General features: G+C 44.9%; 1 protein-coding gene across 2 annotated transcripts; it reads left to right on the top strand.

Annotated features, from left to right (window-relative positions):
* The first annotated feature begins 248 nt into the window (after window positions 1–248).
* Window positions 249–18,620, top strand: uggt1 (UDP-glucose glycoprotein glucosyltransferase 1). 2 transcript variants are annotated; one of them, XM_029140073.3, is made up of 41 exons: window positions 249–401; window positions 1,271–1,424; window positions 1,714–1,793; window positions 1,909–2,039; window positions 2,135–2,247; window positions 2,329–2,503; window positions 2,876–2,972; window positions 3,078–3,156; window positions 3,401–3,501; window positions 5,751–5,850; window positions 5,939–5,999; window positions 7,452–7,543; window positions 7,689–7,839; window positions 7,992–8,111; window positions 8,205–8,290; window positions 8,679–8,814; window positions 8,888–9,019; window positions 9,100–9,264; window positions 9,829–9,949; window positions 10,058–10,156; window positions 10,274–10,297; window positions 10,704–10,798; window positions 10,986–11,192; window positions 11,292–11,423; window positions 11,518–11,648; window positions 11,757–11,852; window positions 11,974–12,076; window positions 12,203–12,282; window positions 12,370–12,559; window positions 12,779–12,937; window positions 13,072–13,157; window positions 13,249–13,333; window positions 13,590–13,678; window positions 14,075–14,179; window positions 14,293–14,377; window positions 15,073–15,255; window positions 15,359–15,519; window positions 15,657–15,771; window positions 16,870–16,986; window positions 17,388–17,532; window positions 17,623–18,620. In XM_029140073.3, the coding sequence occupies exons 1-41, from the start codon at window positions 371–373 to the stop codon at window positions 17,640–17,642; spliced, it is 4,632 nt and encodes a 1,543-aa protein (XP_028995906.1). In that variant the 5' UTR covers window positions 249–370; the 3' UTR covers window positions 17,643–18,620. The 2 variants fall into 2 exon arrangements, with proteins under 2 accessions (XP_028995906.1, XP_028995907.1); XM_029140074.3 differs by lacking the exon at window positions 10,274–10,297.
* Window positions 18,621–18,730: the final 110 nt, after the last annotated feature.

Here is an 18,730-nt window from a genome sequence, read left to right as displayed (position 1 = left end):
GTTTTGAACTGAAACTTTGCTTTGCTGTGATTGTGTTTGCTGATTTGCTGCTCCTCCTTCACGAACAATGCATTTTGATGTAATGATGATATATCAATTAATTTCCTGCTTACCTGGATGACACACGCTTTCCTTTCCTGTAACGCCACTTGTTTTCTCAGTAAAATGCACCGTTTTGTTTTCACATCGCGTTTTAGGTGAACATAGTGATTAAACATATAAATAAACAAACATAGCACCATGTGAATAAATATATGAATAAATAAACACACAGTAAAGCTGACCATTTTATCGCTCGGAGTCATTTTGATCAGGCATCACGTGACGCTACCTAACCCCGCCGTCAGGACCCACCCACTCCCAGCGGATCATGGATGCAGGAAGCTACGGAGCCGGCTTCGGTAAGAATAAATCATTCATTTCCCACCGTAGACCCCCAGTGTCTGTATTCAAGGCCGCTCGTGGAGACCGTGACTTTAGGAGACTGTCGGGAAACGCAGACTGCTCAAACCGTACAGTTTCACGTAGGTAGCGCTCGTTAGCCGCCGCGCCTGATAGCTAATGCTTAATTAATAGTGGTGCGGGCTGCTCACAGACTTCGAGTGTCAATGAAACACACAGTAAAGCTGATCAGGACACTCAGACTTTATTATGACACAAATACAGCTCTTCGCTGCAGAAAACATGACAACTCGGAGGTTTGTCATTGAATCTGTCCGGATGTTCACACTGAGCCTTGATTGGTCGGAAGAGACACGCTGAACTTTCCTATTGGACAGAGAACATCGAGCCTTTTGTTTACTAGCGACTAAACATGTTAATCGCAGCGAAAACATTGTTTTATACTTTACGGTATCTAACTAATTAGTGAGATTGTGATCCCCTACCTTTGTATTGTGCCTTAGTTGGACCCCAGAGATACATGTGAAGTAAAACCCAAAACTGAAGGATTATTGTTGCTCTAGCGTCTTCTATATCTGATAAAGTGCAAACTCTGACTGCTATAAAATATATAACTGAGCACATATCAACACAGACGTAGAAAAGAGGATCTGGCACTTAACATTGCCTAAAGGAAGAGTCCTGGAGTTATTAACACATCAACACTGTCCTACTGTGTAAATGAATATTATAAAACATCGGTTTCTCTCTGTGTGAGAGTTCTGCTCTTTGCCTCTGTGTCACATGTTCCCGCTATTTGATTTTTCATATTCCAATGATTCTTCATCTCATTTGACACCACCTCCACCCACCCACCTGCCGTCTGCAGCCTCTTCTCCCCCGGGCATACGCTTGAGGATGTGGCTTCTGGGAGTCGTTCTGCTGTCTCTGCTCTGGGTGGTGTCTGGAGGTGCAGACTCCAAAGCTGTCACCACCACCCTCTCAACTAAATGGGCTGATACTCCTTTGCTGCTGGAGGCCAGGTACCACACAGCGGTAGCAGCAATTTAGCTGACGTTAATTTAGGAAGCAGATAATAGATACATTCAAGGGCTGACCCTCACCAGGACTGTCCTCTAATTAAGTTTAAATGCATTCTCAATGTGTCCTTGAGCCAGACTCTAAATATTTAAAACAATTCAGATACATTACGGTTTCCTGGCTGTTCTCTGACTTGTGCAACGTGAAAGCTTTTTATAGGTTTGCAAAAAAAACATGTGTCATACAAAAATGCACATCTTACAAAACATTTGTCCTTCTCTTCGTTCTCAGTGAGTTCCTGGCAGAAGAGAATCAGGAGAAGTTCTGGAACTTTGTTGAAGCCAATGCAAACATAGAAGGGCAGCATGACGGTAAAGTGAAGCTGCTTCAGTGTCACTAAACCTGCTTTCACTTCTAGTCTCTTGCACTTGCACAATAATATGACATAGGAGAGCTAAAGTTTTCTCCTTGCCTCTGTATTTGCAGACACAGATCAGGCCTACTATGACCTGATTGTGAAGAGAGCCAGTGCCTTGCTCAGCTCCGTCCAGGTGAACATGCTGAAGTTCGCCCTCTCCCTGAGAGCTTACTCTGCAACAGTACACTCCTTCCAACAGGTACCAGGGAGATGACTTACACTTTAGTTTAACGGGCACGTACATTTGAGACGCTTCCAAGTGTTGAATGATCCTGCTGTTCTTCATATTTTTAGATAGCATCCAATGAGCCTCCTCCATCTGGCTGCAAAGCTTTTTTTAGTGTCCACGGGGAGAAGACGTGCAATGCAGACGGTTTAGCAGCTTTGCTGAAAACTGCACCTGGACGGTAAGTACAGCTGTACAGGACGGATGGCTGTGAATCAGTCACGCAAGGATTTGATCAGTGACTGCACTGTCTCTCTTGCAGGCCGAAGCCGTACCTATTCAAAGGCGATCACAAATATCCAGGAGCAAATTCAAACGCCCCTGTTGTCATTCTCTATGCCGAGTTTGGGACTCCGGATTTCCAGAGGCTTCACCAGATCATTACCTCCATCGCCTACGAAGGCCAGGCGACTTACATGCTCCGTCACTACCTGGCTGTAGGTGTCTTCACACTCATGTTACACATGTTGATTTTCAGTGCTGACTACTGTTGGTGAACATCAGGCAGGATGATGATTTCAGAAACTCATTAAATTAGTCTCACTGGAATCCTCATTTACACCTGGGATAAAAATGCGTCTCCAATTTTTCACATCGTGAGGTGGTTGGTTGTTTCATTACTTGATATTCTCTATGGAAAATTCTTCCCTCCATCTGTCTGTCACACATCAATCCTGGCAAGGTTGTAACATTTAGCACTTTTTTCCTTTTCTTCAAGGCTTGCAGGAAGTCAGGGCACAACGTAGCGTCACTTAGCCAGCAAAAACTAGTTGCCTGCTTTTTTAAAGTACTTTCTCTTTTTCCTGTAGAATCCAAGCAAAAGGAAAGTGTATCTTTCCGGGTATGGAGTGGAGCTAGCAATCAAAAACCAGGAGTACAAGGCAAAGGATGACACACAAGTCCAAGGTGCACAAGCACAAGTACACACTCTGTCGATGCCTGCATACTCATGATGGTGTATTCCCGGCGGAGTCCTGATGTGAATAATGAGTTAATTGATTGCGCTTTCAGGGGCGGAGGTGAACGCTACAGTGATCGGAGAGAATGATTCAGTGGACGAGGTCCAGGGATTTCTTTTTGGCAAACTCAAGTAAGTGGTTCTGTGTCAGGCCGTGATAAAAGTGGATTGGGTCGCTTCCAAGAAGTGCACCACGCTCACTCCAGCCAAGATTTTCTCTTAGCTGTTTTTCTTCTTCTGATTCTTCCCTGAAAGCATTGATCATAACATTTTATCTCCATCAAAGCAACCTACAATAATCTCCCCATGAATACAAACATACTCCCATAATGTGCTATTTAGTGGATTCACTCACTCACTCTCGCTTCCTCTCTAGGGCTCTCTACCCAGAGTTAAAGGAGCAGTTGAAAGAGCTGAGGAAACATTTAGTAGAAAGCACCAATGAAATGGCACCTCTGAAAGTCTGGCAAATGCAAGGTAAGTCTTTGTCATCATGTGCCACTGTTTTCCCCCCAGCCTTATTTTTGCCCCCCACTACAGCATATTTGGATTCGTCAAAACAAAAAGCTAGTTTCTGTTTCCGCATGTAGATGTTACATCAGTAATAAATGGTTGTATGTGTAAAACGGTCAAAGCCTCCATCATGTGAAGCTAAAAGGAAACTGCTTCAACCAGAGTCGCGCCCTTCCTAATTTTTATGAGTCTGTGAATATACCCTCAGGACGTAATATGAGCTCCATGTCCAGTAGTTTCAACTAAAGCTGTCAAAAGTGAATTATCTAATGGCACAAATCCCTGGTCCTCCACATCAAAGCCTAATCAATTCTTTCTTGACCCGGGGAGACCTTACTCTTGTTAAGGCTTCACAGAAATATGGTCGTGCCGTTTTATGGATGTCTCCCTCAGTTCACTTATGAGAAGAGCAAAAATCTCTTCACTTCCTATTTTCTTCAATTTAGCTTAACTCTGCTGACACATGCTGCTTTTACTGCTGGCATGTTTGTAACAGCTAATATAGTTTGCGTGCATTTTTATTCACGATTGTAAATATTTATATACACAGGATATTTTACATATCTCACAATACAAGGCGCTTTTTTGTATGAAGTAGAACTGTTTACGACCATTAATGAGTTCCGGGTGCAGTTGTTGTAAATTTTCATCATCAAATATTACTTGATGTGGGCTATTTAACCCCTAGACATTAAATCAGAATGCAGTAAAACGCTGCATGACACGCTCTCAGTCACCAGAATTTGTGAAGGTGAGGAACCCAAAGTGTCCAATCAGCGCTAAAGCTGTCATCCAGCGCAGCTCCGTGTTTTTCTCTACGGTCAGGACCACAAAATAAACAAACAGGTGTGAAAGCACCTCAAATGTTACTGTGATTAGCTTGTGTGATTTTACTGTGAAAACATTTTCTTGCAATCATCCCCCGTGCAACCCTTGAATAACTAAATGCTTTGAAACTAATTTCAGTGGCATAATTTGCATCCCTGGTGCTGTTTATCCACTCGTTTCATTACTTTGATTTATTTCTCATATCCACTGATCATAAATAAATAAAAAGGCCTCTGTTGCTTTAACAGCGATATCACGGCATCAGGGAGTCAATTTGTGCGGCTGAAAATGTATCCGTCTCTTTCTGTAATCAATAACTGCAGCCGATAAGTGTCCTCCTGATGCATTTGAGTCATCATATCTTGAAGACATGAGAGCATTGTCTGCTGCAGCATTAAAGCAGTATTGATTGCCATTGCGTCATCTCGTGAATCTCAGACTTAACTGTGAGTGCGTTTAACTTCTGCGTGCACACCGCGTGGCGTCCGCACACACCTGGAGCTGTTTTTCGTTTCCATTGCGAGCGACGCCGCGCTCGTGGCTGAGGTGTTTTTCCGGGCGTGAGCGCGCGGCTGCCTTTGACTGTGGATCCAGGGGGCGATGGGATGAGAGCCGCTCGAGCGACAGTCGAGCCCGAGGCGTCTGTCTTTATCTTTTACCCTGCTGGGGCTCATTAGCTTAGCCTGTTTACAAAGAGGGAGGCCTAATAATCACAGGCTACAGCAGCATCACAGAGATGCTCACCGCACTCAAATAATCCTCACAACACTCTCGCTTTATCTCTTTATGCTCTTATACAGTGTCATTCCTCCACTTCCTCATTTAGCATGTACCTGTGTGTTTATTCCAGGCTTTTCCCAGTTCTGTCTTAAATGTTTTGAATAATTAATATCCCAGAGGAAAAGGCAGCAGTGTTAACATAAATACATTTTTAATTAATATGTTAATGAGCTCAACGGCTGAGGTTTAAGGCTTGATTGACTGATTGGGGCCTGGGTTTGATCCCCATTAAAATCTGAGCAGCCTCATGTGTGATCTTCTGACCGTTTCTCCAGTGTCAACAAGACAACGACTTGATATGTCTATGTTTGAATTTGTTGGATTAATTACTTTAAATTGGTTAGTGTCTCGCATAAACCACTGAGCTCAGACACTTGCTGTTATGCCTCAACACTCACTGCAGTCACGTTCTTCTGTTCCAGTTGAAGTATGCTTCTGCACTTCTGCTTTACTTTTGAACCTTATTCCTCAGAAGCGTCACCCTTTGTCTATTAATTCCTGGCTCTGACAAACGTCCGTGCGGCTTTTACTTTGTTGAAACCATCTCTCATCGCTCTCCTTCCCGTGTTGCCCACCCCCCCATCCACCCACGTCTTCTTCTGTAGATCTCAGTTTCCAGACAGCAGCTCGCATACTTGCTGCTCCCGCTGTTGATGCCCTCAACGTGATGAAAGACCTCAGTCAGAACTTCCCTACTAAAGCCAGGTAACGCAGCGTGAAACAGTAGCTGGGGCAAAAAAGTTTTATATTGACTAATCTGCTGTTTTAAAGTTGAGTTTCATTCCCTTCACAGATCCATCACAAAAACAGTGGTCAACTCTGAGATACGTAAACAGATCGGTGAAAACCAAAAGGTACATCTATTATTACTATCAGTGAAAATACCTAATTATGATAAATAGTTGTGTCCAGTTTGTCTGTCCACCTTCTAACTTTAACGCATTCAGCCTCATCCCCATCTGTTCCTACTGAACACACCAAACTTAAATAAAGGGTCATCGCTACCTGGCCTCAAATAGATCCACAGTCATTTTTAGCCACAATTTCTTACATAAATAGAAAAAGGTACATTTGCTTGGTGCTGACCTATGGGCTATTAAACATATAGTGGTCTAGTGTTTACTGCAGGGCGATTAAGTAAAAGCTGCAGTGCCTGGAAGGGGAACACCTGGAGCAGCCGTGCAGCCATTTATGTGTTTTTAATAGTTTTAATGAGGCTCTTTGCAGCACAGGAGCCGTGTAAGCTGAATTATGCTGCGTCTGGTGTAGCATCAATACTCTGTGGTTTGGGCCTTTTCCTACGGTTCATTAACACTGAGGAAAAAAATAAAGAACGCAAACTTTAGGTGCAATCATCAGAATCCCTGGTTTATTGGGGAGCGGACGCTAGTTTAAAATCGACGCTTATCTTCGTATCATCCCACGCGCGCGCATCCGCACCTCCCCGCTGATTGTAGTCGAGTGCTCGGGGATAATTCAGTTTTAGCTGTTCACCAATCTAATCTAATAAAGGAGGACAATCAAGAAAAACGGATCCAACCACGGCCCCTCGGCCTTTTACACGCGTCTTTAGGGAAATATCTCAAAATGAGAGCTGCTCTTCCTGTTTTTATTTCTTTCCCCTCACTTTTTTATTTTGTGATAACTGCGTCTGCGTGTGTTTGCTGCCCCCCCCTCCTCCAACCGTGCTCCCCCTCCTCCCCCTCCTCCAGCCGTGCTCACCTTATCTCGGTGCGCAGACAGGAGTTCGGGACAGAGCGGCAAACGTCGTAATTACTGACTCTGATTCATTCGGCGGCGGCGCGTGCTCGCGGGGAGAAATGATCATTGATTGAAGCCGCTTGGACACGTGCTCTTGTGCGCAGATATGTCTCTGTCTCACGTGCGCACTGTTTAAGTGGCACGAACGGTCTCCGTGTTAATCATGTCTCGGTGTAATTGCGGTGTCTTGCGTATGAATAATCTGAAGTCTTTGTCTTCCTATAATGAGATCTGACTGCGCCCAAACAACGCGGCGCTTCTCCTTTTGCCTTCACGCGCGCAGCTACACGCAACGTGTCCGTCCTCTAATAATTAGATTTGTTTATCGTGAGGTTTGATTGCTGGAACAGAGCTGTCAGGGCTTGTTTGGAGCCGCCACCCCGCCTCGTTACGGCTTCGTATCGACTGTTGCCTCTAGTTTTACGGCGTAATTGACTGCGTGATTGCCGCCTTTGATGATCGGCGATCGCCTCCGCAGCAGATGAGTGGGTAGTTGTGGGGCTTGATGCGAACAGGGCGTCACGCTGACGGTGCTCTCTCTGCAGTTATTTAAAGGCACGCTGGGGCTGCAGCCTGGAGATTCAGCCCTCTTCATCAATGGGCTGCATATAGATCTGGACACACAAGACATCTTCAGGTACACAACCAAACCTGGACCACAAAACGAATTCCTGTCCTGCTGCCTGGATGTTCCTTGTCCAAAATCATTACCATGGCCTTGTTCAAATCCCCACATATTGGTAGTTTCACGTTGTACCTGCTCCCGCCTCTGTCGCCCGCAGCGTGTTCGAGGTCCTGCGCAGCGAGGCCCGGGTGATGGAAGGCCTGCAGTCCCTCATGATTGAGCCGCACTACATTCACGACATCCTGAAGCTCAACGTGCAGCCGTCCGACTCGGACTACGCTGTCGACATCCGCCATCCTTCAATCAGCGTGAGCAATCACAGCAGCAGCGGCTTTGACAGTGGCTCCTCCATATCAGCCTGAATTGTGCTGCACTCATCACGGATGAATGCTTGATTGCTTACACACATGTATTCATCTGCTATTTAAACATCTCTTTGTCTCTGTTTAATTTTTTTAAGTGGATTAACAATTTGGAGACGGACCACAGATACAGCTCGTGGCCCTACAACGTGCAGGAGCTGCTGAGGCCAACCTTCCCTGGAGTCATCAGGCAGATCCGTAAGAACTTCCACAATCTGGTGCGTCCAAACCCGATTAGTCGGCGCCGAACGGATCAGACTGCTCGCGGAAGGTGTCGGTGCTTATCTCTATCTGGTCTGCGTGTGTTGCAGGTGATTATTCTGGACCCGGCCCAGGAGAACGCCGCCGAGCTGCTCAGCGTTGCAGAGATGTTTTATGCTAACAACATCCCACTCAGGTTGGAACACGTGTCATCAGGGACACGGTGGACTGTTCTTGTAATAAATTCTTTATGTACTGGACAATAAATGCACATCCTGATCAAATCGTCAACAGAAAATCAAGTCAAACGGTATTTTTTATTGCAATGCAGTAACGGCAAAAACAGGGAAAATAAAAGCAAACAGCAGCTGCAGCCGTCTGGAATTGGTGTGAAATCCATTTTAACTTAGGAGTCTCGTCAGGAACATTCTGTGGACCTTTGATACCTTTCTGCATGTGGCGTCTTGGGATGTTCCATTTGTTTGAATACTAATGAGGCAGTCGGCACACATTTAGCATTTTAACCGTCCAGTTTACACGGGAGGGCTTGGATCGCAAACTCAGCCTGTGCGTGTGTGTTTTAGGATCGGCTTCGTGTTCGTGGTGTCAGACGGGGACGACATCGACGGCATGCAGGACCCAGGCGTGGCGCTGGTCCGAGCCTACAACTACATCAAGGACGAGGTGGACGGCCAGAGCGCTTTTGATGCCGTCATCTCAGTGAGTGGACTCTTTGATGAATCATTCCGCTCGCTTTAATGAGCGCGCCCCTCATGCGCCTGCTTCTCCTCAGATGTTCAACCAGGTGCCTGTTGGTGGAAGCCTCACTGTCGCGAATGTGGTCAAAGTGCTGGAGAAGAAGTTCCCCTATGTGGAGATCAGCAGCGTCCTGGGAGCTGACTCCAGCTACGACGGCAACAGGAAGGTGAGACCAGAGTGGACGTCTACAGGCGTTTGGTCTCGTGTGGCAGAACACCAACACCACTTGCTCCCCTCGTCTTCCAGGAAGGGCGCGCGTACTACGAGCAGACGGGGGTGGGCCCGCTGCCGGTGGTCATGTACAACGGCGTTCCGTACCAGCGTGAACAGCTGGACCCGGACGAGCTGGAAACGGTCACCATGCAGAAGATCCTGGAGACGACCTCCTTCTACCAGAGAGCGGTGTACCTGGTCAGTCAGCGCGCACGCACACACACACACACACACACACACACACACACACACACACACACACACACACACACACACACACACCTGGCGTGATGTGAAATTAACAGTGCCATTCTATATCATGTATTTCTCTTTAATCAGGCCTTTGAAAAGCAGCCTGTCAGGGATGGTGGTGACTAAATGGATTCTATTTCAGACAGAATCTTTGTGACGGTGCCATCTGTCACGTCTCCTGTTTTAATGTCGTCCCAGCTCTCAGACGAGCCAAATCTTTGAAATATTTTTTTTCTAAGGCATTAGAGCAGTTAGTGTTTAATTTGTTTGCTGTATCAGTGAATTGGAGTGTTAGTCATTACTCTTGTTTTCTCCCCTTTAATGTTTAATCGGAACTTGTGGGAGAAAACTTTTCAGTCGATACACAAGCATCAGTAGTCGCAGTATAAAGAAGCTATTAACACTTAAGAGGCTTTGAGAAAAATAAGAGTAGTCAGAAAAGATCTGTGTCACTCTGAGGTCTGCGGAAAGCGTGAATAAACTGTTCATAATCCTGACTTGTGCTCACAGGGTGAACTGGCAACAGATCATGATGTCGTGGACTTCATCATGAACCAACCCAACGTCGTTCCCCGCATCAATGCCCGAGTGCTGTCCACCAGCAGAACCTACCTGGACCTGTCTGATACCAGTGAGTACAGTGGGAGTGGGATGTGTGTGTACAGCAGTAAAACACGCATGTGACCTCGGTCTCATCAGGGACTGTGTAGAAGGTCCTAACCTGTGTCTCTTTTTGCAGATAATTTCTTTGTCGATGACTATGCTCGCTTCTCCAGTCTGGACAGCACACAGAAGAGCACAGCAGTGGCCAACAGCATGAACTACATGACTAAGAAAGGTAACAGCTGCTGACGTACAAACACGCAGGGAAGTGGCTTCTGTGACATTCCTTCCTAAAACCTCTCCGTGTGTTCTTCTTCTTCTGTCTTATTGACGTGTTTTAATCCTGAATCAGGGATGACGGCCACCAACAGGCATGGTAATCCCCCGTTTCTCCCGCATTATTCCATCTCCTCCTCACTTGCTCTCTCTTTCAGTTCCTTGTGAACAACACTGGCACGGCTTAGATGCGTCTGTGACTCCACCAGATCTCCTCAGTCTGTTCTCAGAGGAAGCAAACCACTAATTCACGCATGTGACGACTGTGTACTGATGGTCTGAAGCGTCTTATTTACATGACTGCCCCAGGCTTTTTATTCCATCTTTCTCAAGGACAGCATGACAGTTGACTAGGTGTCATTCGATGCAACTGCATGAAGTGCTGTTTGATTTTTCAGCCCAGAATGTGTCCCATCTAGAGCTTCACTTAAGACATGAGACTTATCTGCTTTGCTTCAATTTCAGCTCATCACCTCAGTATATCTGTCTTCTTCTGTGGTTGGCAGATGATGGATTTATCCGTCCTGTAACCTTCTGGGTGGTTGGAGACTTTGACAAGCCTTCAGGACGTCAGCTTCTCTATGATTCCATCAGACACATGGTACAAAAACTCCTACTATACATCTGTATGTCTTTGACCAATCGGTATATTTGCCATATAAGTAAAGCAAAGACACTTTGATGACTTTAGTTGCCCTTTTTTGTCATGACCTTGACAAACAACAGAAGTAGATGTCCGTCCGCTCCCTGCTTTACTCTTAAACTAATGAGACATTCTGCTGTAACAGAAAACCAGCAACAACGTTCGCCTGGGGATGATCAGCAACCCGTCAGCTGCTCCATCTGCCGAGAGCAGCCGTGTGACCAGGGCGATCTGGGCTGCCATGCAGACGCAGACGGCCAACAACGCGAAGAACTTCATCACCAAAATGGCCAAAGAAGAGGCCGCGGCCGCTCTGGAGAGGGGAGTAGACATCGCAGAGTTCGCTGTCGGGGTGAGACGAACAAACTGTAGCAGTGATTCTAAATGGTTCTAAACCACTTATCTCTTCTTATTTATAATTTAAATTGTACATTATCTGGTTTTCCTTCAGGGTATGGATGTGTCGTTGTTCAAGAGTGCGTATGAAAGTCCCAAATTGGACTTCCTGCTCTCCCACGCTGCCTACTGCCGAGACGTGCTCAAACTGAAGAAAGGACAGATAGCAGTTATCAGCAATGGAAGAGTGAGTCGCAGCAAAATCAACGAGTTCAAGTTGTATTTGATGTCCAATCCAAACTTGTTGCAACTAAACCAATGCTTTTTCTTGTCATTGACAGATCATAGGTCCGTTGGAGGAGGGCGAGGTGTTTAACCAGGACGACTTCCTGCTGTTGGAGAGCATCATCCTCAAGACGTCAGGAGAGCGAATCAAAAGCAAAGTCCAGCAGTTTGGAACGGAGGAGGACAGGTGTGTTATGTTCCTTTACGCGAGGTGAAATGGGCTCCTGCTCCTTTGGGAACTGCTCTAAGAAGCATTTGCCTCGGCGTTTTGAACTCAACACGCGGTTTTCCTCAGGGCTAGCGACCTTGTGATGAAGGTGGATGCTCTGCTCTCGGCCCAACCCAAAGCAGAAGCCCGGATAGAGTATGGGTTTGCTGACGACCGCTACAGGTAAAGATGCAGCGCTTCATATTTCAGGCCACCTCTCACCTCCCTAAATCTGTCTTTAATAGTAAAACAAAATAAACGCTATACTGTTAAACTCTGAGTTTACTTGATCATTCACTAACAGTGCTGTGAAGATCCGTCCTAAAGAGGGAGACATGTACTTTGATATTGTTGCTGTGGTGGATCCAGTAACCAGAGACGCACAGAAACTAGCTCCTCTCCTCTCGGTGGGTATTTACACAGGATCATCCATCTTTTCCTGTCGGCCTCACTAATGAGTTGATTTATTTCCCATGACTTTGACGTCCTCTCATTTCTTCCTTGTCTTCATTCGTCTCCTCATTAACCTGCAGGTGCTGAAGCAGCTAATAAATGTCAATTTACGGGTTTTCATGAACTGCCAATCAAAACTGTCAGAAATGCCACTGAAGAGGTGAGGACGCCGATCAGTGTCAGCTCTGTGCATGACGTTGTGCACCAGTAATGAAGGTTTTACTGGTTCGAGCTTCCTTCTCTCCAGTTTTTACCGCTACGTGCTGGAGCCGGAGGTGGCGTTTCAGGCTGACGGCAGCTTCTCTCCCGGTCCTTTGGCCAAGTTCTTGGACATGCCCCAGTCTCCGCTCTTCACTCTGAATCTTAACACTCCTGAGAGCTGGATGGTGGAGTCCGTGCACACCCGATACGACCTAGACAACATTTACCTGCAGGAGGTACAGAAAATCTGTGCAGATGCAATATCAGGATCAGTGGTGGTGAAATATTTAAAAGGTCTTTTAGTCCATTTATAGCTGTAAACTGAGTAACTGTTTTCATGGTGGTCTTTAAAGTACTTCACTATATACAGATACAGAATCATTACTCTCTGCCTTGGGCTTGTTGTGGAACCATTGTTGCTGCACAGAATCATCCTCCGTTCTTCGTGTTTGCAGGTGGAGAACATTGTAGCAGCCGAGTATGAATTGGAGCATCTTTTGCTGGAAGGTCACTGCTTTGATGTCAGCTCAGGCCAGCCGCCTCGAGGCCTTCAGTTCACCCTGGGAACCGCCTCCGAGCCAATAATGGTGGACACAATCGTCATGGCAAACCTGGTAGCGTATAGATTCAACCTTTACTCCTGACTGTAGAGCTGGACGCTTCGAACCGCTTTTATAGTTTGTTTTTACTACTTTTCCAGACTTGATTTTTCTTGCTTCCTGTAAGTCATCCTGGTTTTGCTCTTTAGGGTTATTTCCAGCTGAAGGCCAACCCTGGCGCTTGGGTCCTGAAGCTGAGGAAAGGGCGCTCAGATGAAATTTATAAGATTTACAGGTGAGAACGTGGAGAGGTGAACACATCAGGTCAGAGACCTCAGATGACTTGACTCGAATTGTTGTGTGTATTTCCTCTCTTCACGTCTCAGCCACGATGGTACAGATTCTTCCGCAGACTCGGATGACGTTATTGTCGTTCTAAACAACTTCAAAGGCAGAATCATAAAAGTCAAGGTTAGTTTTCCTCTAATAATAGAAAACTGCCTTTCATCTCCGCATTTCCACGTTGTCGTCTCACATTAAATGATTGTTGACAGCTCTACATCACATGCAGGTTCTGGGCATGTGGACCCACTTCATGGTCAGCAGTGTGTTGCCAGTGTTTTCATGAGGAATAGTTGATTTAGTTGAAGAAATAAATATTTAAAGCGCAAGTCAACTGGATGAAGAACAGTCACTTAACGTCTGATTTAAAAATGTTTTTATTCAGGTCCAAAAAAAACCAGACAAAATCGGCGAGGAGTTGCTGAGTGATGGGACCGAGGAGAACGACACTGGCTTCTGGAAATCTCTGACCAGGTACAGCTTTGTTCCGACACGGTGCAGAGACCGGCTCTTCAGACTCGCCATCGCAGTCACGACTGCAGCTCTGCTTTTATCACCATCCGTCTTAGCTATGGGTTTGATTTAGTTTGGGATTGTGTGGCACATGACAGCGCAGCAGACAGGTCACAGTCTGGATTGACTGAGTGCAGCTCTTCATGTGGCTTTGTGGTCATCTGTCAGGAACCTGTGTGCTTCAAACAAACAGCCCCAGATGCTGAGTGAATCACCAGAATGATTGTCAGCAAAATGAAATAGCTTGTTCCTATTTAAGAGTAACATCACACACCAGGTTTTTTGTATTCATCCAGTTCACCCTCTAGATGAGCGACTTCGAAACCCCCTGATGTCCTGTAATCTTCTGACTTTCAGGGGGTTCACAGGTGGAGCCAACACAGAGGAGCCCAAGCAGGAGAAAGACGATGTGATCAATATCTTCTCTTTGGCCTCTGGGCATCTGTACGAGAGGTTCCTGAGGTGAGAGCAGCGCATGGGCTCCTTGACAGAGGAATCTAACGCAACCTCCCCTGTACGGTCACTGATTTCAGCTGTGTTGACGAGTCTCGTGTGATTTATTCATGTTCTCTCAGGATTATGATGCTGTCGGTCCTGAAGAACACCAAGACTCCTGTCAAGTTCTGGTTCCTCAAGAACTACCTATCCCCGACCTTCAAGGTGGGGTTTTCTTTTTTCCTCACTGGTGTTGCATTAGGGATCAGCTGGCACATCAGTGGTGACTGATGCAGACAAAGCCACAGCCACAGAGGACCTGATGGCTGTGGCTTTGTTCTGTAAACTTCAAACAGGAATTCTAAAAATCAAGGTGAAACATTGAGAGGGATTAGATTTCCTCCCTTCTGATAAATGTGCAGACGTCGGTTCTGTATCTGCAACCATTCATCATCATTATTCATCGTTTTCACATTCTACATTTAAGTATTGTAGTTGCACTTGTGTTAACATTTTATCATTTTATTACGTCTGTAAGTCACAGATAACAAATCCAACCTCTGCACTCGGCATGAATTATTGCTTTTTCTGATCCTAATGTGAATCCACCAAAAACAGAACTACAAAGCAGAGGTTCAGCTTGTGCTCCGTATAACAAGTATCAGTTTGTTTTGATCAGCTCTACATTTTTAGTCATTGTATGTTTTTGTATCACTCCACACTAAATGATTCACCAGATGTACCTAGGCATAGAGTGGAGAATGATCAGACACCGGGATAAAAGGTTTTCATGTATAATAGATAACCAGGATGCAACTGTGAAGCCTGTCAGCCTTTATGTATTATTATTTCATGGCTGTTTTAGTTGACGCCGAGCATCAGCATCTTATAATATAGTGTCTGATCTATACTGTATGCAGGAGTTCATTCCACACATGGCGAAGGAATACGGCTTTCAGTATGAGCTGGTGCAGTATAAGTGGCCTCGCTGGTTACACCAACAGACAGAGAAGCAGAGGATCATCTGGGGCTACAAGATCCTGTTCCTGGATGTGCTGTTTCCTCTGGCTGTTGACAAGATCCTCTTTGTGGACGCTGACCAGGTGAACCCCACACACGCACACTCGTTATTACTTCTGTCCAAATTCTAATCCCACTTGTCGGCTTTAGTTCTTTGTTGAACCACATCGTCCTCTCCTCCCTCAGATTGTGCGCACAGACCTGAAGGAGCTGCGTGACTTCGACCTGGAGGGAGCTCCGTACGGCTACACCCCGTTCTGTGAGAGTCGCAGGGAGATGGACGGCTACCGCTTCTGGAAGTCGGGCTACTGGGCGAGTCACCTGGCTGGCCGCAAGTACCACATCAGGTAAGCTGCCCATCTGTAACGGCTGCAGCTAATGTTATGTTAAAACTGTATCACTGTTAAATACAAACATTCAGGTTTTATGTATTTTTTTTTTAATCTCAATGTATATTTGAAGTGCTGTGCTTTTTCCTGTGCAGCGCTCTGTATGTGGTCGACCTGAAGAAGTTCAGGAAAATAGCTGCAGGAGACAGACTCAGAGGACAGTACCAGGGTCTGAGCCAAGACCCCAACAGCCTCTCCAACCTGGACCAGGTTCGTACCAGTCCCCTGGCAAAGGCTCACATTCTCACTGTGCGTGCGTGTGCGTGTGTGTGCGTGCGTGTGCGCGTTTTATCTTGTACTTTTTAATGTATTGGCCCAGGTCTGCTTGGACCGTTCATTAAATGAAACGAACTAATACATTATGTATAATATTTATATATACACATATTAGATATATAAAAGGTCCGGTGACAAAAATGTTACACTCACCCTGATACAAGTGAAAACAGATGATAAAAAAAAATTAATTAAAGCATGCTGATTAGGTCATTCAAGTGTTAATTTAAACATGCATTAATATACTATTGTCAACTAATCACAGGACACCTTTTTACCACATACTTTGACAGTTTCCATTAAATACTATACTCTGACATATACTATGACAATTTTTTAACCACATACTATACTATGACTTATTTTTCACATACTACTATACTATGAAACCTTTTTACCCCATACTATTACCCTATTATTATCACATACTGTATAATGCTACGGTATACTATGGATTTTTCCATCCAATACTATCACACATTTTTGCCGACATACTATGACTTTTTCATGACATTCATATACTATGCTACTGTTTTATTACATAAAAAGCACCACATACTTAGACATTTTTTTAAGACATACAATACTATGACACATTTTCCATCATACTGTACTATGAATATTCTCACGACATATAAGATAAATTAAAGAAAACCTTTAATAGTCCCACAATGTGAACATATGAGACTATGTCCTACTTTTTTCTTACATGCTGCCCTGGTCGTTTGGTGCAGTGGTTGGCATGTTGTGCTCCTGTCGCCGGTTCAATCCAGAGGGGTTGCTTCAGTAAGGGCACTTGTCAGATCTATCATGCGAATCATTCGCTGTGGCGATACCTGACAGGATAAGCCAAGAGAAGTTAACTTAGTTATTATTGACAACATACTATACAGACATCCTTTATTATGACATATTTCCCATCATATATTATACTGACTTTTTAATGACCATACTTTACTATGAAACTTTATCACATCACATACTAAAGACTAAAAACATGTCTTAACATGACATGCCACTGTCTTTTTCCAGGATCTGCCCAACAACATGATCCACCAAGTGCCCATCAAGTCTCTGCCCCAGGAGTGGCTGTGGTGTGAGACGTGGTGTGACGACAGCACCAAGAGGAGCGCTAAAACAATAGACCTGGTAAGAACAGAACAGATCGCATCATGTGCATGTAGTATACTACACCTTGCGTAGCAGCAGCTGGAGTTCTGAGGCTTATTCCTCCCACCAGCCACTAGGGGGCAGACGGGTTTGCTGAAAGGAAATAATTGTGGGCAAAAAGTGAACAATTAGATGAGATGTGCCACTTTTTTTTGGAAAAATTCCTCGATGTCACACTTACAGAATTAGAGGGATAAGCTCCACTTACACTGTTTAGCTTCAGCTTCACTTGGCTCCTGGAAAACCCAGACACTGATACACATTAGAGTAGAATATGTGAACCAACAGAATTAAGATGATAAATCCACTACTGTCACGTGACTCTCCAGCGGGGATGGAGCCGATCCTCATTTATTAATTTACATTTCTGGTGATTTCAGTGTAACAACCCTATGACCAAGGAGCCCAAGCTGCAGGCTGCAGTGAGGATCGTGGCCGAGTGGACAGATTACGACCAGGAGATTAAGCGTCTGCAGACCAGAGTCCAGGCGGGAGCAAACCACAGAGCGCAGCAGCAAGGCACAGGTGCAGCACACACTCAGTCTGACACGCACATCCAGCTTATGCATTAGTAACACTGACTAATGTTGTTCTCCTGTTCTGTGTCTCTGCCAGATGTTCACAGCGAGTTGTGAACAGTGTGACGAGGTACTGAACCGGGCTCTGTTTAAAGAGTCCGCTTCATGAGGAGGCTCCTGTCCTGCCTCAGGACTGCTGACGGCCTGACCACAAATCAGAGCTTAGAAAAAAATGTTTTAGTTAAAATATCCAGGAGAGTAATGGTGGTCAGGTTCTATTTTTTGGTTTGACAGTATGAAAGCGGTGAGAATGTATTTTGTAAGGCAGGTATATTTGAGTTTTATTTTCAGCACAGTTTCCCTTCCATGGTAAAAGCTGTCAGTCTGTGTCTGTTTGCACTGATTGGGATTCTGGTTCTGTCTGTGGTGGAAGCACAAAATAAAGCAGACGTCAGGAACTCTCACTGCTGGTTAACTTGGGCTTTGATCTTGAGTGAACCAAACATCTGGCGGTGGAGAGAATTCCAGCACAGTCCCTGGGATAAAACATTCATTTTAAAGCTGTTATTAATGTTGTGCTTGTTGTTGGAGGACGAGGCCCAGGGCAAAAATGTTTGAACTCAAAAACATGAATACGGTTTGTTCATGTGGCAAATTCAGAAATAAGACATCTGACGTTGGATGCAGTGAATTTTGGACACTTGTTTTTGACCAAATTAAAAAAAATTTTTAATGTAAAACTGAAGCTTTAATAATTCTGTTGTTACAGATGCCCACCAATGATTTCACCTCTTGCTGCTTAGAGCAGAGTTTCAGAGAGGAATTTAAAAAAGTGGTTGACTATGTTTTCACATGAGAAAAAAAAAATCAGATTCTTAAACGGAACATGCACCAGGGAAAGCGGTTTGGCTTTTGTTTGCTGCAGCGTAACGTTTAAGGCTAATTTATATTTAAAGAATTGCTCCTGTGACATTAAACTTTGGCTGAAGAATGTTTCATTGCCAAAAGTCGCGAACGTCCACTTTTTTTTGTTGTTATGCTGTTTTAATAAACTGATATTTTTGTTAAATAAAAAACCCATTCCTCAATTAAAAAGGGTGGTACAGAGTTTGATTTATAAATATTACTTACAGTTCTGCAGTCTGTTGAAGCTATGGAAAACACATCTAGCTTGTTCTTATACTGTACAAGAACATGCTGGATAC

The sequence above is a fragment of the Betta splendens genome, chromosome 22, assembly GCF_900634795.4.
Source record: "Betta splendens chromosome 22, fBetSpl5.4, whole genome shotgun sequence".
In the NCBI taxonomy this organism is placed as follows: domain Eukaryota; kingdom Metazoa; phylum Chordata; class Actinopteri; order Anabantiformes; family Osphronemidae; genus Betta; species Betta splendens.
Note: the sequence above shows the minus strand (reverse complement) of the source record. Positions and strands in the feature narration are given on the sequence as shown.

Excerpts from the sequence above, each read along its gene's own strand:
- uggt1 (XM_029140073.3), top strand. The coding sequence starts at position 371 with ATGGATGCAGGAAGCTACGGAGCCGGCTTCG. Across the intron at positions 13,334-13,589 it reads GCAGAATCATAAAAGTCAAG|GTCCAAAAAAAACCAGACAA; the intron begins GTTAGTTTTCCT and ends GTTTTTATTCAG. Across the intron at positions 14,378-15,072 it reads ACCTATCCCCGACCTTCAAG|GAGTTCATTCCACACATGGC; the intron begins GTGGGGTTTTCT and ends TACTGTATGCAG.